The sequence below is a fragment of the Poecilia reticulata genome, chromosome 2 (genome assembly GCF_904066995.2).
Source record: "Poecilia reticulata chromosome 2, P_reticulata-male-v2, whole genome shotgun sequence".
Taxonomy (NCBI): Eukaryota; Metazoa; Chordata; class Actinopteri; order Cyprinodontiformes; family Poeciliidae; genus Poecilia; species Poecilia reticulata.
The window spans coordinates 14,172,843-14,195,723 of NC_088831.1; the positions used below are offsets into that span (position 1 = coordinate 14,172,843).

The window sequence follows — 22,881 nt, forward strand, 5'->3', positions numbered from 1 at the left end:
AGTTACTCCAGCTCCTTCAGGAGGAACGGGAGTTGACCGAGTTCCTGCAGTAACTAACAGAAACGGTTCAGCATCGTTCAGCTCTGCTGGGTAAACAGCTCCCAGGCTGGACTCTGGTCCTCCAGCCCTTCAGGAGCTTCCAGCTGATTGGCCGGTTCACCGAGTCAAGATGTTGAAGTTCATGATGAGTCAGAGCTTCTGACGGGATTTACTGGAAATCTGCTCTTCTTCTTTGGTGTAAACTCAGAGTTGGGAATTTGGGAATTCAACTTTAACCTGAAGGAATCAACAACAAAGCAGGCTGAAGCCGAATCAGGGAAAAACTTTGATGTTTGAATCATTTGTGGAAAAAGTTTCTGGATCTCCTGACCTGAACCAGAATCTGAATAAATCAGAGAAAAATGAGCTCAAAGTAACGGCAATCAAAATTAAATAAATATTTTTAATAATAAACAACGAAAGCAGGACAAATTAAAGTTTTATTTAGTTCATTAATTGTGTTTTATTTTGCAGTGCTAAGTTTTTTATTCCATTTTTATTTCAGGGTCTTTTCATTTGATATTCTTATATTCAAATAAGGGTTTGGGTTGGTCTTAAAGTAAATAAATATTATTATTTTTAAATAATTAAATAAAAGTCAAGGCAGTTAAGTTAAATTTGTTTTTTTATGGGAAGCTTATTTCATTAATAAGTTTAATTTATGTAGGAATTTTAGATATATTTAAGTATTTATTTATTCATTTAATGAAGTTTTATTTTTCTGACATTTAGTTTGTAAAGATTATTTCTTTCTTTTTTTAACAGTTTTTATTTCAGATTATTTAATGAGAAATAACCTCATTGCATACAAATATTTTTTCATGTGTGCATATATTTATTTGATGCAGTATGTATCATTCATTAATAGCCGTATTTATTTACATTTGAGTGAAACGGCTCTGTGTTAAATAGACAGAAGCAGAAATTTTGCTGATAATGAATGAACAATCAGAACAAACTGTGACTGATAGCCGAGGACCAGAATGAGATAAAACAACTTATCTTGTTTTACTCCTTCAGGAAAATCCAACAACGGAAGCAGAAAAATCTGGACTGAAAACAGGATTCTGATTGAAGAAGTTTGTAGCTTTCTCTAAAAATTAACAGATACTATATTATCACTTCACCAGAACCACAAGCTTCCCTGTTTCTACTGCAAAACAGTAGAAAGTTGTAATTTTCCCTAACAGAGTGCTGAAGGTCTGACATTTGGAGCAGGAAGCCTGAGATAAAGCCCGCCCAGAGCAGACCTTCCTCCCCCAGCGCAGTTCGTTGCCCTCTCTGCCTCCCTGCTGCAGTCAGACTCCATTACTCTGAACCAGGACAGTGAAGGTTCTCCAACCGGGACCATGTCTGGGACTCTACGACCGACCCTGGGCCTCGTGCTGCTGCTTCACCTCACGGCCGCTCACGGTACGTTGAGATCCACATTCAGGTGTCAGGACTGAGGAAGATGAGGGTGGTAGGGAGGAATGTGGAGTGTGTGTGTGTGTGTGTGCGTGTGTGTGTGTGTGTGGAGGAATGGGGAGGTTGTTGATTGACAGTTAGTGACACTTGACCTCAGGACAATATGTTTTGAGGTTTGCTTGGGAAGCATCTGGAGCGCTTCTAGTCCCAGATTGCCAGTTTCTGTTCCCTGTCTCCAGTTTTCCTGGATGGCAGGGAGGCCAACCAGGTTCTGACCAGGCTGAGACGGGCCAACAGCTTTCTGGAGGAACTTAAGCAAGGCAACATGGAGAGGGAGTGCAACGAGGAGCGCTGCAGCTGGGAGGAAGCACGAGAGATCTTTGAAAATAAGGAGAAAACTGTATGAATCTAAAGACGTTTTCATCAAAATGCAAAGAAAGTCAGTCAGAAAACTTCCAATAATTCTGTATTAAACCATTTTATTCTGTTGGTCTTTCTTCAGGATGCGTTCTGGGCCAAATATGTGGGTAAGCTTCCTCTGCAGAACCTCAAACCAACTGACTTCTAGGGTCCTGGCATCTAACTGAAGTTACTCTGTCCTTTCTGCAGATGGCGACGCCTGTCTGTCCACACCCTGTGCTCATGGCGGTCGGTGCACGGATACAATTGGGAGTTACAAGTGTTTCTGCATGGAGGGGTACAAGGGCTTCAGCTGTGAAATCGGTAAGTAGAAGAGTCAATCCAGACGGTAAAAGTTGGGTGATCAGGGACACCGCCAGGAATCCTGGGCCCCCCTGTGCAATTTTTTGAGTCAATTAGCCTCATTCCTTCACTACTAAATGTGCTAATGGTGGAGAAACAACTTATCATTACAAAAAACTGTTTATCTGCCGTCATTGGTAGCTATGCTAACTAAACTGAGCATTTACAGTTTGAATCTGCACAGCTCTGTGCTATGCTAGCTACAGCATGGCACAAATCGAGGCGGAGGAAGGACGAGCAGCACCACATGAGATTGTGATTGACAGCACTGAAACTCTCCTGCCACTGACTGGTTGTTTCAAGCACTGGGAGAAAGCAGAGAAAATAGATTTTTCACAGATTATCTCTCATACCATACTGTCACAGCAAAAAAATATGTGACGAAAATATTTTTATAAAAGTGACATGCTACAGCTTCAGCTTCACTCAGAAGAGAATGGGTCAGGAGGAACATGGGTTAGAGCTCCTGCTGACTGACTCATCTGTTGTTAAGTGGTAAAAGGTACAAAGGACAAGTTAAAAATATGAATATGTTGGTAATTTCTTTCCTTAATTCATTAAATGCTAGTGAAAAGGATGTAAACAGTAGTTTGTAGCTAAGCTAATTATGCTAAATGGTTGATAATCTTACACAGTTTACTCAGCTCTCTTGGAGAAAAACTGGATTATAAATTAGCACTCTTGCCTTTTTCTCTCTCCCCCTCTCTCTATTTTTTTAAAACCTGATTTTATAACTTTTCTTAGCAGCATAGTAACTGCCACAGTTGTTCGTGTCTTCCACTGTCTGCTGCTAACAGCGTCACTCTGAAGAGCTCCAAGCAAGAAGAACCATTTAACGCAGATAGGGGGGTTCAGGGCAAAATGGATGTGTGTTTTTTTGATCTGGGAGTGGCAACATTCAATTTTTACTGCTAAAAACAATCTTTTAAAATACAATATGATTAATTTTGGAATTGACAGGGCCCCAGTTTTTTATCTTTACTTCTATGAACAAAAAATAAATAATTAAATTGTGGAGAGCCCCCTTCTGGTCAGGGCCTAAATTGTCATCACTTTCCCCCCCTATACCGTGCTCCTGTGGGTGATACAGTAGCAGAATGTTCTTCCATCAGTCTTCACCTACTATGAAGACTTGAGGAGGTTTGAGGAACACTTTGGCAACGTCATTTTGCTTGGTCTTCTCTGCAGATCATGTTATTTTAAAAGCTGCTGCTAATAAACTCAACCCAATCAGGTGTTGAGAAGATGCAGACCTTGGACCTGAAAGTGTTCCAAGGTCACATGTTCCTGACTCTCACAAATAAACATGGGCGACGTTTGGTATTCATTCTGGTCAGAGTTACAGCACCACCGGTTGCCCCAAGATACCCTCCAGAGTCTTTGCAGTGGTGCCACGTACATACTTTCTTAATGGCTGTAGTATCTGTGTCTTTTCAGTTATCCCAAAGCTCTGTGAAAACGATAACGGCGGCTGTGATCACTTCTGCCACGTTGCCAAAACAAACGTTGAGTGCTCGTGTGCTGATGGATACTTCTTGGGTCAAAATGGAAAGTCCTGTGAATCCAATGGTAAGAAAAGCAGCTTGAACACAGGAGATCTGGATGAGTGATTGAACAACATACAACTGCAAGTATCTTTAAATTCAACATGGGGATGTAAAGGTTTGGATTTATTGGGGATTTTATTCCAATTCTTGACGAGGCCAAACATACAGATTCCAAGAAAATATAAATTCCCAAAAACCATTGGACAAATAGTCCAATTTTTTTGATGAGTCCCGTGCCAAGAGATCTGCCTGACCAACACCCACAGCCAAGTGAAAGCCCAAGAACCTCAACAGAGATATAAAAAGGATAATTTTACATCCAGACATAATAGGGAAGTTTTCAGAATCCTTTTTAAACAGCAGCAGATCCAAGATCAGGGGAACAACCCAGTAACCACTATGGTTCAAGCCTAGTCTGACCTTCAACATGATGGTGCCATGGTGAGGCTTAGGACTCATGAATACCAGTGATGGCACAAGGAGACAGACATTCAATCTATTTATCTTTACCTCCAGTCAACACGATGATCTTAAGACCCAGACACAGTTGAGGTCCACAACAGGACGATGATCCCACACTGGTTCTGAAAGCATTTGGCTTCTGGACTGGCAGGTTGTCGTTTTCACCAGTAAAAAAGCAATGAATGTGATCAGTGGACACAAACGTATGTCGATAGAAATATCTCTGTAAGCAATATAACAAATCAGAGCTTCGGACACCACAGCATCATTTCAGAACCGGTTCAGATCTCCCAAACTCTAAACATCCAACAAACTCTTGCAGAGCCTTTTAAATGCGGCGTACTCGTCAGCAACAAGGTCCGGCGGTCACTCGTGGACTCTGGAGACCTGAACATGGAAAAAGTGAAACCCCCCAAGCTGAACACCACTGCAAACTCTACGGAGCAAAGGAACATCCTCGACCCTGATGATCCATTCTGGTCCAGAGACATCAGCAGCAAGCTCCCAGCTCCTATTCCCAATTTGATAAGTTCGGGTACTATTGACAGGTCGGGGAGTGTTCGGATCGTCGATGGAGAGGACTGTCCAGCAGGAGAATGTCCATGGCAGGTAGTCACACAACAAAGTGATGATCTGAATGTTATGTTCTGGTCACAGATTCTGGCAGAACTATACCATTACTGGAGCTTGTTGTGTCCTGCTAGGCTCTACTGATCAATGAGGACAACATTGGGTTCTGTGGGGGAACGATTCTGACCGAGTACATCATCCTGACTGCGGCTCACTGCATGAACCAATCACGTTACTTCATCGTCAAAGTTGGTAGGTCCGACTAGTCAAACTGGAACTTCCTGTTTATACTACTTCTTTTACAAACATATTATAACATCAAGAATCTTTAAATATAGTATACCTGTAGTTTAAGTCTTTAGTTATTGCATTGAAATGTGTCGTTGACTAGGTGAGTGATGCATTATTATCTCCGTGTTTCCAGGTGAACACAACACCACTCAACAAACCGATTGGGAAATGTCCCATGAGGTGGACACCATTGTCTCCCACTTCAAGTACAACCCAGAAAACTACAACAACGACATCGCACTCGTAAAACTGTCCAAGCCCATCAGGTTCAACAGATACATCCTGCCGGCCTGTATACCACAACCAGATTTTGCAGAAAACGTGAGAATAATCGAAGGTTTTGCTGGGGTTAATCAGGTTTTCTATAAAACGAGAGCAGGATGTAGAAATCAGCGAAGCAACGGATGATATTTGTATATTTATAGTTTGTTTTGATGATAAGTTTAGCTAAACTAAAACAAAGCTTTAAAGATTTGTGTTGTGTTCTGTTGCAGGTCTTGATGCGGCAGAATGACGGTCTGGTCAGCGGTTTCGGACGTCTTGGTGAGGGTCGAGAAACATCTACGGTCCTACAACGCCTCTCCGTGCCCTATGTGGACCGGCTCACCTGCATTGAATCCACCCAGTTGCGCATCTCTATGCGCATGTTTTGCGCCGGCTACGATACAATTGCTAAGGATGCCTGCCAGGGTGACAGCGGCGGCCCGCATGTCACACGTTACCATGACACCTACTTCATCACCGGCATCGTGAGCTGGGGCGAAGGCTGCGCACGCAAAGGGAAATACGGCGTCTATACGCAAGTGTCTAAATACATCCACTGGATCAGAGAGGGCATCAAGAAGCTGACGCCCAGAGGAGAGAACAGAAAAAGGAGGGACCATGGCGCCATCTACAGGCTGAAGAGAGACCATGGCGCCATCAAGAGGCTGAACCTGTAAGCTAGCTGGAACAACCCGCTGAGAATGTAATCGCTTTGAAATGGCCACGTTTTAGCCAAACAGGTGATCAATTTGTAAAGAGCGACATACCTTATGGAGTGACCACAATACAGATGGAGTTCCTCAGGGTTGATACTCTATGTCCCTTCATTTTCCGTTTTGTTTAAACTGCATTTTTGATTTGAATATTTGAGGTTGCAAAAAGATTTGACATTTAATAAAGAAATAAGTGTTAAATTTACTTTTTTTCCACTTGAAAAACAGCTCAGAAATAATATATTTTCTTTAACTTGAGCTTTTCTTTAGGGACCAAATTTCCACCAATAGTGTTTCAGCATCACACAAATGTAAAAACCTGCTATTCTGATGTAAAGGTTTGCTTGACAGAATTATTAAACACCTAGAAAACACTTACATTACTGTTTGCTTGTATTCTTTATCATCTGTTTTGGTAAATATTAACATGAGCTGGTCTTCAACAAAATAAAGGCAAACACATTCAACAAATTTAAAGAAAAGTGAAATTTTTACATAAAATTTAAAGAATATTCACTGAATTTCTAATATAGTTATTCAGTTATCCAAGCTTTTGATTGTAAAACAAATATTACAAATAAAAATGACTAAATAAAAAAAAATTAACCTTTAATTACATTTAATTTGCATTGTACAATGATTTTTTTAGCTCTAATCTACATAATTATTTAAATTGCTTGAATTTAAATCAATTTGGAATTGATTTTGAAAATACTTATAAAGCTTTAAATTAGAAATAAAGAAATTATAATAAAATTTAGATGGATTTCTGTCATATTTCTAAAGTTAATATAAATCTGAATTTTGTAGACATATTTTTTATCCATTTTACTGGAAAATTAAAGTTTTTGATGATTTATTGATGAAGGTCATTAATTTGATACTTATTGTTTTTCTTTTTTTGGCATAAACACTGAAGATTTATAAAGTTAACTTTTGATGCCCAATCTGCTCACATCAGAATCCGTCCTGCTTTGGGGCCCGGATCAGTGAAAAATCCTGATTTATTGATCTTGAAGTCCCTCTGTGTTTACCTGAAATCAACAACAACCTGAACGTTGAGGGTTCAGAGGTTGAAGCTGCTGCTTGTTTTGACGGATTTACAGGAACAGAGTCCGTTGAAGGAGCAGAACTTATTTTTCATACATCTCTTTCCAGAACAAACCCGAGATCTGCTGACACAACATTTCCAAAGTGACTCAGAGCTCAGCGGTAATAAACACCTAAACAGATAGTCAGGTCAACAGATTGAGGATGAGTTAAAGTCCAGACATTTATTCACCTCTGTCCACATTATGTGAGTCCCTGATGTTCCTGTAGGTGTGTGTTTGCTGAGTAAGAGCAGCTGAGTCAGAACTGAAGCCGTCAAACATCATGTCTGCGTTTCTGCTCGCCATCTGCCTCCTGGGAGGTCCCTTCCTCCAGGTGTTCAGCCAAGATAAAGGTGAGAGATCCATCGTATTCATTAGCCATGATCACTTTGTCATGTTCTGTGTTGGTTAGCTAGTTGCAGTTCATCAGAGCTGGAAAACCATAAATGTTTCTCTGTGTATTTGAGTTTTTCCATGTCCAACACTAGAAACATTAACAGATGGGTTCTGGTTCTGGGGTCCATTTCACAGGGGAAAACTTGTTAATGTGTCACAACAGGATACTGACCAATACCTGAAAACATTTTATCACTGTAGATTATTGGGGTGAATAACACATGAATGGTGAGTAGCGCTAACTAAGAGGTTAGCTGTGCTAACCCTAAAATACTAATCATAACCAACAGCCTTGATAATGCTAAAGTACTTAAAAGCTAACTTCAATTCAAATGATGTTTACCTATGGAAGTCTACGACTTTAAGTAACCAATTTAATGTTGACATTATAATTTACAAGCTGCCCTTAGATATTGTATTTATGTCTACATCTTGTTGTCTTGTATGTTTCTTCTTTGAAATAAAATTCATTGAGAGATTTTTAAGCCGATACCACATATTTATTCAACTGAAAGGTTGAAAAAAACTAATAAAATAGAACTTCAGAATTTGTCTGGAAAAATTTAGGGAAAAGCTAAGTTAAGTATGCTAACTGTTTTCAAAGTTAGCAAAGCACTAAGCCAAAACAGCTACACTATTAGCACATTACCAAAAGTGTGGCCATCCCTGGAAACAGGTGTTGCCCAGTGGGTATCATTGAGGTTAAACGATGTTATCGTAGATGAAGGAACCAATAACTGGAGTTGACGATGTTGCCGTTAGCAGATAATCCAGATCAAGTCTTCAGTTTTCATCTAAATGTCTTCTAAAAACTTGTCAAGATGCTGGTTTTACTGGGATTTCTGCTCCCTGTCTCCCAGAGCTCTGTGACAATGAGAACGGTGCCTGTGAACATTTCTGCCATGTTGCTGGAGGAAGTGTAGTATGTGCCTGTGCTGACGGTTACTTCCTGGCACAGGACAACCAGTCCTGCAACTCCAACGGTAAGAGAAGCTTTCAGACCACCAGCCCTGATCCCAAACACCAAGGAGAGGAAAACCTTTGGTGCTTTCTCCTAAATTCATGCGTTCCTTCAAATGTTGTTGAGTTAGAGCAACACCAGAGTGGTTCTTCTAGTAACTGAACCACCTGATGGTTCCTGTCCTCCAAACTTGCTCAGAGACCTTTAGATGCGGCGCCATCATCACCGATGTCCAGGGACAAAACAGAACCGAGAAGAGAAGCTTCACAGAGGAGCAACATGGCCGCCAGAGGAACAGCAGCAGTCAGCTCAGCTCAGACAGGGAAGCACAGACTGGGACCATCAATGGAGAGGACTGTCCACCAGGACAATGTCCCTGGCAGGTAGGCACTCAGCAATGGCAGGACAGTTCTAGTCCCTGTTTCCACTCCTTCAGGTTGTTCTGTCCCCAAAGGCTCTCCTGATCAACCAGGACAACATCGGATTCTGTGGGGGAACAATTCTGAGTGAATACATCATCCTGACTGCGGCTCAGTGCGTGGCCCAAACCCGGTACCTCACCGTCAGGGTCGGTAGGTTCAACAAGCCAAACCCAGGCTTCCAGTCAATTTTCAATGTAAATACAAGAACTGATCTGAGAAAAGTGAAGAGTTCAAAAGATCTTGATTTATTATAGACTACAGAATATCTAATGTAAATCCAACATTGGTTATCTGCGTCCAGGTGTCTTCAACACGTCCCACAGTGGTGGAAATGAAGCCTTGCATGTGGCGGACGCCATCGTCACTCACCATGGTTACAGCCCACAGACCTACTTCAATGACGTTGCTCTGGTAAAACTGGCCACGCCCATCAGGTTCACCAGGTACATCCTGCCAGCCTGCATGCCGGAGCAGGACTTCATGGAGAAGGTCAACTTTTTACTGCGTCAGTGACTAAAGATTATTTAGTATTTCCTGAGACGTTAGGAATCTGGTCTTGTTTGTGCAGGTTCTGATGCGGCAGCCAGATGCGCTGGTCAGCGGTTTTGGATATCTTGGTGAGGGTCAGCTGCCCGCCGTCCTACAACGCCTCTCTGTGCCCTACGTGGATTGGCAAACCTGCATGGACTCAACGCCGCTCAGCATCTCCTTACGAATGTTTTGCGCCGGCTACGACTCAATGGGCGAAGATTCCTTTCAGGGCGACAGCGGCGGCCCGCATGTCACACGGTACCGGGGCACCTTCTTCATCACTGGCATCAGGAGCTGGGGCAAAGGTCACGCCCGCAAAGGAAAGTATGGCGTCTACACGCAAGTGTCTAAATTCATCCGCTGGATCAAAGAGGGCGTCAAGAAGCTGACGCCGATAGAGAAACGCGGTTCCAGAACGAAGAGGCACCACGGCGCCGTCAAACATTTCCGTCTGTAGACAGTAGTCATCCATTAACTCTGGTAGCTCTGTAACTCAGATACATGGAAGGCTTTTACTGTAATACGACATCCTAATGGAGGAGTCCCTCAGGATTATTTCCTTCAAGGGTTTTTGTTTCAGTGTTGTTTAGGTTTCCTTATGGAACCGACTAATAAAAGTAAAACCTTGTTAGTTGAAGCATTTGTACCAAATACATCTTACAGTAGCTCCCAGAATAGATAACTCTATGAAGATTATCAAATGTCTGTTTTTGTGTATTTTGTGTAATCCAGTGACCAAAATAAAGATTTGAATAATAGAAACAAAAAGTAAGAAACACTGTCTTCTTTTGTTTATTTTGTACAAATATGATAAATGTATTTGGCCGTTTTGAAAACTTTCAGTTGAATAAAGTTTGACATTTATGTCGAAGATTTGGTTATTGAATGTTAGAAATTATTCAAGTAGGTAGATGTCGATAATCAGGATCTTATTTTTAAGAAACGCATCAACTAAATAAAACTCAGAGAACAGGATATGAATACAATCTTTAGTGGCATTATAGGTAAATTATTAGGTCAAATTTAAATTGGTGCTCCAATGTTGTAGTCTTTCAAAGGCAGATATAATTTGAATTGAAGAAGCGCATTAGCTTCAACTAAATACTGTGTTGGTTTAATGCTTTAGTGTTTGCGGATTTAATGTTTATAATTAGTGCTTTAGTATTACCGTGAGATAACTTTTTATTTAGCACTGCCCACCACTGCATTAAAATGTTATTTAGTAAAATTTAGACTTAATCTTGTGTAAAGTATGAATTATGCTTTTTTTCTGTCTAAGTTTAATTTGGAGTATGTGTTTTTCTATCTTTCAACAATTTCTGAGCTCTAGCATCTCTGGATGATATTAAATGATTGATTTCTGGGATGTTTGCCTGGAATAAACAAGCCAGCTCTGTCCGGAGCCTCTTTGTGTGATTTAGGGGAACAGAGTCCACAGCCGAAACAGAACCATCCCTGAAAACTGTTTCTGTCCCACTGAACTCTTACAGGAACACGACAGACATGATTTCCAGGGGTTTTCCACCCCGTTTGGCTGGAATATGAAAGGAAGGGAGAATCGTTGCGTTAGCGTGGATCGTCCAGCTGTTGAGTCCAGCTGAGCTGTGGACGTATGTGTGTATTTGTTGTGTGTGAGCAGTGCTGTCAGTGAAATGGCGGTCCACATCATGCCTGCGTCTCTGATCGCCGTCTGTCTTCTGGGATGTTTCCTTCAGGTGTTCAGTCAAGGTGATGGTAAGAAAATGGATCTACTTAAACTCTGGGGTCTTACGAGGGGCAGTTGTTCAAATAATGTGATTGTAATTATTTTAAATTACCTAAAGTGATCATTGTTTATGTCTCTTCAGTTTACATTTTGAAGCTAACGCCATTGGGATCAGTTGATTGATGATTCAGTTGGGGTTTCTCGCTCTTTCTAGGGTTTCGTGTGGCTCCTGGGGCCCACGCCGTGTTCCTGCGATCCAAACGGGCCAACCAGTTCTTCCTGGAGGAGATCCTGCAGGGGAACCTGGAGAGGGAGTGCTACGAGGAGCTGTGTAACTACGAGGAGGCGCGGGAAGTGTTTGAAAATGATGAGCGCACGGTGGGTCCAAGGAAGGAAAGCCGAGTCAGAGACCTTTGACCTTTGATTCTAACCCATCTTTGTTCGTCTACAGAAATCCTTCTGGACCATCTACTACGGTGAGTTCTGATCCAGGACAACATTCATCAAATTTCTTCTTGGACCTCCAGTTTCTAAAGTTCTCAATTTGTTTCGGCACTCCGAGATGGAGACCAGTGTCTTCCCAACCCTTGCCTCAAAGGGGGGAACTGCACGGATAAGGTGGGGGGGTTCTTCTGCGCCTGCAGCCCACCCAACTATGGACAAATCTGTGAACTGGGTCCAGTTGAAGCTGCAGAGCAGGAGCTGCTGGAGCCTCAGTACAAAGCTCCAGGTAAGGCCGCAGCCATAGCTGGGGGGCGTCGGTGGTTTTCAAACCGTTTCCTCCAGCAGTGTCTCTCTCAGCGATAGCAGAGTGTCCGACCCAAGGTTCCAACGCATGCCACCAACTGTGCACGGCGGACTACCACTCCTACAAATGCTCTTGCATGTCGGGATTCAAACTACAGAGCGACATGCGCAGCTGCCAGCCTGAAGGTAAAAACCCCCAGCCAGGCATCGCTTACCAAACCAGCTCAGACTGGGGGAATAACCGTGTGTCTGTGTCCGCAGTCCAGTTTCCCTGTGGGAGGGTCCAGGTCCATGACGCCAACAATTCAATCTGTCTCCATGGAAACTGCCCCTGGCAGGTAACGAGCTCTCAGCCAATCTGTGAAGCCCAGAGTAGTCCAGTAGTAAACGCGGCTCCTGGTGGGTTTGATTCGTGTTTGCAGGTGTCCCTGATCAACAGCAGCCGGGTGGAGTTGTGTGGCGGAGTCGTGCTCGGACGACGGTCCATCCTGACCGCCGCCCGCTGCCTCAACTCAGGAGACGACCTCCGACCCTCACACTTCTCCATCGTCACAGGTACTAGAACCTTGATTGCTCCAGTCTGGAAGCTTTATCCAGTCCTAGTGTTATTCAGACATTTTTTTTTTTTTATTTTTAAATTGAATTTTTTATTTGGAAAGGCAAGATACATTTGTTTTGTACAATCCAGTGTCCACCACAATGGTGGGAAAAAAGAAAGAAAAAAAAATCACAAGCCAATCCAGGATTTTTGTATAATAACAAAGAACATCAGAGTGAGTGGGGGGTAGAGAGGGGTCAGGTCTCATTTTCTTTTCGTTAGAAGAAAAACACAGTAAAGAGAATAAAATTTACCATAATCCCGAACTGAGGTACAATACCCATCACAACATTATTTGCGTATAATAGATGATTTTAGTCCACAGGAATGACTGATTTCACATAGTTTGTCCATTTAGACCAGATCTTGAAGAAAGTTTCTCTTCGACCTTGAACAGAAAAGGATAACTTCTCCAGAATGTAAATGTCCTGTACAATGTTGACCCAATCATCCACTGTGGGTGCTTCGGGCTTTAGCCATTTTCTAGTGATTGTCTTTTTGCTTGCTACCAGAAGAACTAAAAGCAGTTTTTTATCATCCAGTGCCCAGTTATCAAGTGAGATGTTTCCTAAATATAGGGATTCACACATACATGGGATCCTTTCAGTAAATATGTTATTAATGTGGGAACAAATTTGTTCCCAAAAAGCTTTAATCACCGGACAACCCCAGAAGATGTGGTGATGATTTGCTCCATTACTTCCACAGAGTCTCCAACATGCGTCTCCGCTGCCCTGGTGTTTTTTCTGAACTGGAGTTACAAAATATCGAACAGAGTTTTTCCAACTGAACAGCCGCCATGAATTGGAGCTTGAAGTCACCCAGTGTAATTTATTAATCTGTTCCCAGACTTCAGTAGAGATTGATAGATTTCCTTCTTTTACCCACTTGTTTCTTATGTAGTCTGTGCCACCCTGTTTAGACAATAGAATACCATTGTACAATATGGAAATGAGTTTTTTGCATGAACCTGACTTCAACAAGGACATAAACACACTAAGAAGTCCTGGTTTGGCCGTTTCCCAATTGTGACATATATTTTGATTGAAATAGGACCTAACCTGTAGATATCTAAAAAAGTCATCCTTCTCCAACCCTTTAGAACTCTTAAGTTCCTCAAAACTCTGGAATACACCCTTCTCAGTAAATGTATAGTAGGAGGTTAGTCCTTTTTGGATCCATCCTCTGAATCTCCCATCAATCTTGTTTGGTTTAAAAGCTGAATCAAAGGCACACCATCTGAGTATTTTTATCTGGTTACCCAATTTACACATTTTAACAATCTTACTCCAAGAATCTAGCATGGTGTGTAGTATTGACCCATGTGGTATATTCAGCCCCCCTTGTAGGTCCTTGTCCATTAATACTGATATTAAAGGTATTCCTTCTACTGTTGCTCTTTCCAAATCTTTCCACCTTGCATTGTAAGATGAAGAGCACAGGCAGAACACAGGTCTTAATTGAGCTGCAAGGTAATAAACTTGTAGGTTAGGAAGACCAAGTCCACCTTTATCTTTCTTTAACTGCAGCGTACTATATCTCACTCTTGCCTTTTTCCCCTGCCAGACATATTGAGCGATTAACCTTTCCCACTCTATGAATCGCCAATCTGATATCTGAATAGGTAAACACTGAAATAGGTATAGGAAGCGCGGGAGAATGTTCATTCTGACTGACTCCACTCTTGAGTGTAAATTTGAAAAAGGGATCAGACTCCATCTCTTCATGTCTAATCTCAGATTTGAAATTAGGGGCCCATAGTTGACTTCAAAGATCCTGGAGAGATCCTTGGGCAATGTGACCCCTAAATATTTAATGGATTCCGCCTCCCATTTCCAATTGAAGAGGTTCCTAATATTGTTTTGTGGGTTATAGTTTATTGTTAAAACCTGAGTCTTGGTAATGTTTATCTTGTAACCTGATAGGATACCATATTCTTCAATCACTCCCATAAGTACCGGTAGGGTTTTAGCTGGATTTGTTATGGTCAACAGTAAATCATCTGCAAACAATGACAACTTTTGTTCTCCAGATGCCATATGAACTCCAGCTATGTCCGTCCTCTGTCTGATCCACTGACTTAGAGGCTCAATGAACAGGGCAAAGAGGAGTGGAGAAACACAGCATCCCTGCCTCGTTCCCCTTTCCAGAGTGAAGCGATCAGATAGGTCTCCATTAATTTTTATCCTAGCATATGGTCTATTGTATAGAGATGCAATTACATCTATTATGGTCTGGCAGAACCCAAATTTGGACATAACTTTGTAGAGAAAAGACCATCTGACTGAATCAAAAGCCTTCTCTGCATCTAGACTCAGTACAAGTGTCTCTATTTTTTGTTGGGTTACATGATTTAAAATATGCAGGGTTTTCCTGATGTTATCCTGAGTCTGCCTCTGCCTGATGAAGCCTGTTTGATCTTTATGGATTATCACTGGCAGGATATTTTCCAATCTCTGTGCAATAATGGCAGTAAATAATTTGTAATCAATATTTAGCACACTTATTGGGCGATAGCTTCCGCAATCCTTCTTATCCTTTCCTTCCTTGGGAATTAGCGAAATAATTGCATCTCTCCATGAAGGAGGGATTATTTTCTTTTCCAGTACATTGTTGAAAACTCTTACTAAAACCGGGACTAACTGATCCTGCATTTCTCTGTACCACTCGGAGGTAAACCCATCTGTTCCTGGAGATTTCCCTCCTTTCAACTTTCTAATCACTGACCTTAGTTCTGCTTCAGTTATCTCTGATATTAATTGTTCGTTTTGCTCATCTGTAATGTTTGGCAGAGAGAGTTGGGAAAGGAATATGTCTGTTTGCTGTTCATTATTCACTTTGGGTTGGGAGTATAGAGTTTGGTAAAAGTCTCTAAAGCATTTCTGAATCTTTTCTAGGTTTGTTTCAACCCTGTTTGTATATATATTCTTTATTTTGTGAATAGTTCTATCAGCTTGTTGTTTTCGTAATTTAAATGCTAGGAGCTTCAGAGATTTCCCCCCTGCTTCATAATATTTCTGTTTAGTAAAGAGAAGTTTCTTTTGTATTTCTTGTACGTTTAACTCATTCAGTTCTTTTTTCACCAACTCAATTTTAGCTCTTGTAGCCCTTTTAAAGGTTTTAGAATGCTCTGTCTGAAGTTTTTTCAGCTCAATCTCCAATTGAGTTTGTTTTTGTTGTCTAATTTTCTTTTCGTTGGAGGAAAAGGCTATTATTCTTCCCCTGACTACAGCCTTTAGAGCATCCCAGAGTATTTCCGGACCTACCTCATTATTATCATTCTCTTCCAAATATTGTATGATTTCAGTTTTCATATTCTCCTTAAAGATTGTACTGTTTAATAAGTTTGTATTCAGCCTCCAGAGGGTGGATCTGCTTTTTTCAGCCAGTTGAATGGAGATATAGATTGGGCTGTGGTCTGAGATTGGACTGGATCCTATCTCCCAACTTCTCAATCTATGCACATCTTTTTTAAACATAAAAAAATAGTCTATTCTTGAGTATACATTGTAAGAAGAGGAATAATGTGTGTAGTCACGACTGGTTGGGTTCTTATCCCTCCATATATCCACTAATCCCACTTCGTCCATCATATTTTTCATTCTTTTACTGATATATTTTGAGTTTGTTTTCCCATTTGATGAGTCCAGGTTTGGGTTTAATCTAATATTAAAGTCCCCCGCACAGATCATTACACCCTGACTTTTTGTTGCTGCTAATTCAAAAATTTTCTCGTAAAACGACCAGTCGCTACCAGGTGGGGCATAGACATTGACGAGACTTATCAAGATGCCATCTATTTTTCCTGTAATTAAAATATAACGACCCTCCTTGTCTTTATGCTCTGCAACATGTTCGTAGCACAAGGAACTCGATATTAAAATTGCAACCCCTCTTCGTTTACCAGAGCTGTGGGAAGAAAAATAAACAGATTTAAACCCCATCTTGTTCAATTTGGCATGTTCAGAGTTATCTAAGTGGGATTCCTGAAGCATTGCTATTTGAACTTTATCCTTCCTGAGTTTTGATAATACTCTCCATCTCTTAATCGGATTATTTATGCCATTTATATTGAAAGAAACCACCTTTAACTCTGTCTTTCCCATTTGTGCAGATGTCTTCCCCATGTCACTGATGACCCTGAAACTCCCCCATCACTCACTAGAACTGACATTAACAGAATATAAACAAAAGAACCAGAACCAAAAGTAAACGTATAAACAAGAACCATGACAAAACAGAACATGTTCAGCATCCAAGGCAGGGGTCTGTTGATTAGACCCTGTTGGGCTTCTTGGAGGCAGCCCAGAAGGGAAAAACCTCCCATAACTTTAAGGAGGGCCCTTACAGGTGGCAGCAGCCCAAATAAGAGTGGACCCCAGTCTAACCTTTATAGAATCCTATCATCCTTAAAACAGCCCTCTGTACACTTATCTCTGAGAGGAAGATTCCAGGAGAGAAAAGGAAGAACCCCTCAGTTCTCAGATCGTAGGTGGAGATGTTCTTCTGAAAGCCCGGAGCCTCTCTTTGTAGTTTTCTCCTCTTGCAGAACCGGAGGAGCCTTTCTGCCTCCTCCCCTCCTTCCTGCTCCAGGACAGCCGCTCGATCTGCTCCTTCAGGGAAGCTGGGGATCTGATGACTTTAACTTTGTAGCCCTTTTTAGCCAGATCCTCGGTGGTCTCCTCTATGGTGTCGTAGGTCCTGGTCCCCTCTTTATGTTTCACTCGCAGCCTCGCCGGGAAAAGTGTCTGAAACGGGACCCCGTTCTCTTTCAGGACCCTCCGAACCTCCACGTACTCTCTGCGCTTTCTGAGGATGGCTGGTGGATAATCATGATCCAGATTTATTTGCTTTCCATGCCAAACAAATCCTTTTCGCTGCCAGGCCTTGCGGAGCAACAGCTCTTTATATTTGAAGCTCAGAAATTTCACTACGATGGACCGTGGCGCCGCTCCCTCTGGTGGCTGCGGACCGAGCGCCCGATGTGCTCGTTCAATCTGCATGTCCGGCCGGGTGTCTTCCAGACCGAGCCCCTCTTTTAATAAAGTTTCCACAAAAGCAGCCATGGACTCACAGTCCTTTTCAGCCCCCTCTGGAACACCATAGATTATTCAGACATTTTTAAACTATGGCAACAAAAAGAGACGGTTCTGTTAAACTCAGATTATTCACATTAAAGATGAATATACCTCTGGTGTTTCGACTCCTAGGCAACGGGAAGGTGTTCCAGGTCCAAGCGCTCTTCCTCCACGAACGTTTCCATTCCGATCGCCACGACTTTGACCTCGCCCTGCTGGAGCTGGCCACGCCCATGACATTTGGCCCCGCCCTCTCCCACCTCTGCCTGCCCACCAAGGACTTCAGTGAAAACATCCTGACGCATTCTGGGAGGACGGGATTGGCCGACAGGAGGGGGCGTGGCCAGAACCAGGAGCTGGTCTACATGACGCTGGATGAATGTCGAGGAGAGCTGAACGTCTCGCAGCCGCTGAGCAACAAAATGTTCTGCATGAGGAGGAGGAACCACAGCGGGCCGAGGAGAACCGGTCCATCATCGCGTCCCGAAACCGGACCACCAGGAAGGCTGAATGTGGCTCTGAAAGCACCGGCTTTGGACCGGAACCAGACTCAAACTAAAAACCTTCCCACCAGGTCGTCAAGCACAACAGAAAACTCCAACCGCAGCTTAAAGGAGCAACACCACGTGTCGCCACTAGGTGGCAGCAGGCTGCGGTGCGGCGGTCTGCTGCCGGGGTCGGCGGTCGTCACAGTGGAGAAAGACACGGCCTTCCTGACGGGGCTGCTGATGTCTCCCACCGCAGACTGCCGCGGTCAGGTGTTCACCAAGGTGTCACGCTACCTGAACTGGATCCGGCCGAGGCTGCAGGCGGCGGAGGATCACATGACCCCGCAGGTCAGCGAGGACCCGGAGGTCCGCTGAGCATTCAACGGTTCCGATTCACTTCATCGTTAAATTATTGGACGCTTCAGTGGTTTAGATGAAAATAACCTCATTAATATTGGAAATTTGTTGAGTTTGATTTAACACATAACCTCATAGATTAGACTGGATGATAAATAAATGCTTTCAAAAGTTGGTTTGTTGTCATTTTTTAAAGAAAACATCACAATAAAAGAATCTAGAAATGCCACTAACATCTGGAAAAAAAAAGTTTTATTGAACAAGCTTTTTACACAAATGTATAAAAGATCAGAGTCTCCTCAGAGGGATTGTGGGTAATGTAGTCTAGGAAACAGAAGACAGGGAAGGGAAGGGATTCTGTTTACTGACAACGAGCTTCTGGTGCTGATGGGAGATGTAACCTTTAATGTGACCCTGAAAGGAGACAGAACCAGAGTCAGACAGCTGCGTGTCACATGGACTCAGGTGTGGCTCCATGTCTGAGCGCACTCACCATGTAGATGAGGTTGGCCAGGAGGCACTGCACCTCATCGATGTCCACGTCCTCCACCTGCATCATCCGCAGGGCCACCAGGAAGGCGTCCAGGGGCAGCTGGTGGGTCTTCAGCAGCAGATACCTGCAGCCAAACACAAACATCCACTGAAACCAGGACACCTTTCTACATGTCGGACCCAGAAACCCAGGAGCTGCGAACCAGAACCACAACCTGGAAGGACTGAGAAGTCCTCAAAACTCAGGCCGAGACCTGGGACAGATCAGGGGTCTGGAGACATGTTGTTGATTGGCCAACATGTTGCCGTTGCGTCAGACTCACACTTTCTTGAACAGGTTCCTGTAGGTGATGATCTTGAGTTTCTCCAGGATGAGGAAGATCCCACAGCGGATGAAGAAGGTCTCGTGTTTGGACAGCGCCTCGTTCAGCAGCAGCAGGTTCCCCTCACTGGGAAACACACCGAGGTCACCTGACTCTGAGTGACATCACTTCCTGCTGCGGTGGCCACGCCTCCCTGCTTACCTCACAGCCTTGGTGACGTCAGCGAACTGAATGAGGTCGTACTTCCTGAGCAGCTGGTGAGTTGGCATATGGCCCTGAAACGCAACCAGAACCAGAACCAGGTTAGCTCCGGTTATTGGACTCGTAGTGGATCAGAAGCGGTTCTGATGAGCCAGTGGAGCTCCTGACCAGCAGCATCTTGACCGGCAGCAGGTAGATGAGGATCATCCTCTTGTTCTTCTGGCTGGAGCGGTGGCAGCGGTCGAAGGCAAATGACAGTAGCTCCTCAGCTGGACACAAACAGGTCAGCGTTTCTCCTGCAGAACCTCCGGAACCTCCAGAACCCGGCCAGACTTACCCGTCTTGAAGTCGCTGTCGAACATGGCCTTGCGGCCCACGTAGTATTTGTAGGTGACTTTCTGGGCCGGGCTGTACTCGTTCTTCAGGTTGGAGCTGTCGATGGCTCGGATCAGAGGTTTGCACAGGTGGAGCTTGTTGATCTGCAGGAGAACCAATCAGACGTCAGCCTGACCGGTTCTGACCCAAACCTCTCGGTTCTGACCCAGCTCAGCACCTTGAAGTAGATCTTGAAGAGCTGGTTGCTCAGGAACATCATCCCCCACTTCTTGGAGTCGTCGATGCCGGCTCGGCTGTGGCAGGTCAGAACAGAACACGTGAACAAGGCAGAACCAGAACCACAGAGCGGGTCCAAACAGAGCGGGACTGACTTGTCGCTGGCGCAGACTCTGAAGCAGCTCATTAGCTGCTCCGCCGCCTTCTCCAGCATCTCTCCCGGTTGACCTTTGCCCTTCTTCTGCAGCTGCTGCTCCGCCTGGAGCCACAGAGAGAAACCAGCAGAACCAGTGACCCAGTCAGCTGGGAACACTGGGAAACAGTTCAGCAGCAGGTGGGGGAGGGGCCTCACATTGTTGGCGAATATCCGGAGATCCAGAGTGACGGCAGACATGACGGGCAGAGCCCTGAAACACAAACACATCAGTGATGCTGCGTTCACGGTCGGCGTGTTCAATAGATCAATCAATCAAATTTTATTTGTGTAGCACATTTCAGCAGCAAAGCATTTCAAAGTGCTTTACATAATTAAAATAAAAACAGCATGTGACAGTGAATAAACAGAAAGACAAAGAGATTTCTTTTTTTAAGAAAAAGAAAAAAAGATAAAAACATTAAAACTCGCACCCCTTGTAGGACTTCAGTTAAACGTCTCACGCCTCAGAGTTTTAGTTAAAACGCCATTTAACAAGGATTCTCACACCCCTAGATATAGATTCGTTTAACTGGGACGTTTTCCGGGGGGGCTTTACATAGACAGTGTGAAAGAGAAATAAAAAGAAGTTAATAACTAGATGAAAAGTAAAGATAAAAACATTAAAAACCTCAAAGACATCAAAACCCGCACTCTAAACCTAATTTAGCCATAAGCATCTCTAAACAGGTGGGTTTTAAGTTGAGATTTAAAGGCACCCAGTGTTTCAGCTGTTTTACAGTTTTCTGGAAGTTTGTTCCAAATTTGTGGTGCATAGAAACTGAATGCTGCTTCTCGTATTGTTCTGGTTCTGGCACATAACACCAGACTTTAAAACTGGTGTTATGTGCTCTATCTTCCTGGTTTTAGTGAGAATGCGAGCAGCAGCATCTGGATCAGCTGCAGCTGTTTGATTGATTTGTTAGTCAGACCTGTGAAGACACTGTTGCAGTAATCAGGACAGGACATATACTCACCAGTTCTCCTCCTTGTGGGACTGGAAGGCTCTCAGGAAGGACGTCAGGGGTCAAGGGTCATACAGTCGGCTACTGATCGTTCATCCAAACACAGATCAGCTCCAAAGAAAGGATATTGAATGACGAGCGTCTGGAACTTGTACGCCTCAACAAAGTCGTGATTGGCCACAGCGTATGTACACCTGGAACACACAAGTAGAAAACTTTCACAGTTAGAGATGAAGGTCATCCCCATAGCAACGTTCTGCAACAGACGTTCAGCATAAATAAAAACACTTGTACATTTTGTAAAACTGATTTTCAGACAGCAGAACTTTTTTAAAATTACAACTTTAATGTTTTTTGGACTCATGCAGTTTAAAAAAAAAAAGATTTTAAAAAACCAGTAAAGTAAAGTTTTTACCGCCAGGCATCAGTAATCGATAACCGAGCTGGAAGGCTCACCTGAGATGAGCTGCCACCATCTCATCGTACGGCGGCTCCAGAATCTGCTGGCACTTCTCCTCCGGACTGGCCAGCTGAACACACACACACAGGTGAGGCTGTATCCTAGCAACCCGACTCTGTGGCTGAGTGGGCGGGGTCTTACCTGCAGGCGAGGGTTGGCTACATGCGGGTGTTTGAAGGAGAGCAGCTCGGCGCAGAAGGAGCCCTCATGGTTCTCGATGGCCTGGTTGATCTGCAGGATAACAGAGCTCGTTTAAAGACCAGGGGAGACAGGACACAAGGCCAGGCTGGGGGTCAGAGGTCACCTGCTGCAGGTACTGGTTGATGGTGATGTGAGCCATGCTGATTAGGAGCTGTTCCCACCTGGAAAACGCATGCAAAAATGGTGACTTTGAATCTGGACTTTGACTGTGCCGCAGTCTGTAGTGTAGTTTTTAGATGCATCTCTTGGCCGACACACAAACTAAATGTTTAAACTGCTTCACTAGCATTCAGAATGCTAATGAACTAATACTGGAGGAACTAATACTGGAGTCAGGTATGTTGAAGCAAAGACACACTGAGGAGGTGCAGGAATACAGTTTGTGACCAGTCGTCTAACTGGAAGATCATCCTACAGCATGATGCTGCCACTACTGTGCCTCACAGCTAAACTTGTGTGCATTTGCTCCAATGTTTTTGCTATTTTTTTATTCCGCTATACCATTAACTCCCTAACTATGTCTAATTTCTGATATTTTATTGATTATATAATCCACACGAGCTCTAAAAAAAACCCACATTATTTATTAGGTAATTTATAACGAGCTAATTAACAAAATGCTAACGCAGCACTGTTTTTGTTTTCTGATTTACACTACCTTTAAAACAAGAAAAAATAAAGCCGAACCCAAAACCACGTCATTTAAGACATGTTGAAGCTCTTAAGCTTTTCCCTAAAATCAAAACTTTAATAATGTGAATCAGGTTTGGTGATAATGCTCTTTATGAACATTTAGCGTATAAACCGGTTAAACCCGGTTGGTTCCGGACTGTAAATAGAAAGTAAACACTCATGGCGACCCAAATGATAAATAAAAACAAACTGCAGACCTTTAAATGAAGCTTTAAGACGAAGAACAAGCCATGAAACTCACGTTCATTCAGTCGGAAACACGGACCGTTTCTAATGACGGACAATACTACTGTTCCGGAAGTAGTACTGTCAAAATTAAAGTCTTCCGTTGTCCATCTATCAAAAATTATAATAAATTTGTGAAGAATTAAA

The 22,881-nt window shown here is 43.1% G+C and overlaps 3 protein-coding genes across 3 annotated transcripts; 2 read left to right on the top strand and 1 right to left on the bottom strand.

Annotated features, from left to right (window-relative positions):
• The first annotated feature begins 1,192 nt into the window (after positions 1-1,192).
• On the top strand, positions 1,193-18,603 carry f10 (coagulation factor X). The gene is made up of 17 exons (XM_081614085.1): positions 1,193-1,452; positions 1,686-1,846; positions 1,949-1,973; positions 2,056-2,169; positions 3,646-3,777; positions 4,540-4,826; positions 4,922-5,039; positions 5,212-5,399; positions 5,573-6,017; positions 11,059-11,190; positions 11,376-11,539; positions 11,613-11,637; positions 11,724-11,891; positions 11,963-12,094; positions 12,170-12,246; positions 12,331-12,463; positions 17,717-18,603. The coding sequence occupies exons 1-17, from the start codon at positions 1,389-1,391 to the stop codon at positions 18,445-18,447; spliced, it is 3,096 nt and encodes a 1,031-aa protein (XP_081470211.1). The 5' UTR covers positions 1,193-1,388; the 3' UTR covers positions 18,448-18,603.
• LOC103457853 (coagulation factor X-like) lies at positions 7,153-11,054 on the top strand. The gene is made up of 6 exons (XM_008398288.3): positions 7,153-7,499; positions 8,403-8,525; positions 8,702-8,886; positions 8,958-9,075; positions 9,227-9,414; positions 9,494-11,054. Exons 1-6 carry the CDS (start codon positions 7,430-7,432, stop codon positions 9,911-9,913), a joined length of 1,104 nt encoding a protein of 367 aa, XP_008396510.1. The 5' UTR covers positions 7,153-7,429; the 3' UTR covers positions 9,914-11,054.
• A 61-nt stretch (positions 18,604-18,664) lies between the features above and the next one.
• pcid2 (PCI domain containing 2) lies at positions 18,665-22,827 on the bottom strand. Its single transcript, XM_081613398.1, has 15 exons — positions 22,751-22,827; positions 21,920-21,977; positions 21,757-21,846; positions 21,612-21,685; positions 21,284-21,349; positions 21,168-21,209; positions 20,350-20,404; positions 20,153-20,256; positions 19,999-20,074; positions 19,783-19,924; positions 19,614-19,714; positions 19,446-19,519; positions 19,245-19,370; positions 18,923-19,046; positions 18,665-18,843 (listed from the first exon to the last, which is right to left on the bottom strand). Exons 2-15 carry the CDS (start codon positions 21,953-21,955, stop codon positions 18,754-18,756), a joined length of 1,200 nt encoding a protein of 399 aa, XP_081469524.1. The 5' UTR covers positions 21,956-21,977; positions 22,751-22,827; the 3' UTR covers positions 18,665-18,753.
• Between the last annotated feature and the right edge of the window lie 54 nt (positions 22,828-22,881).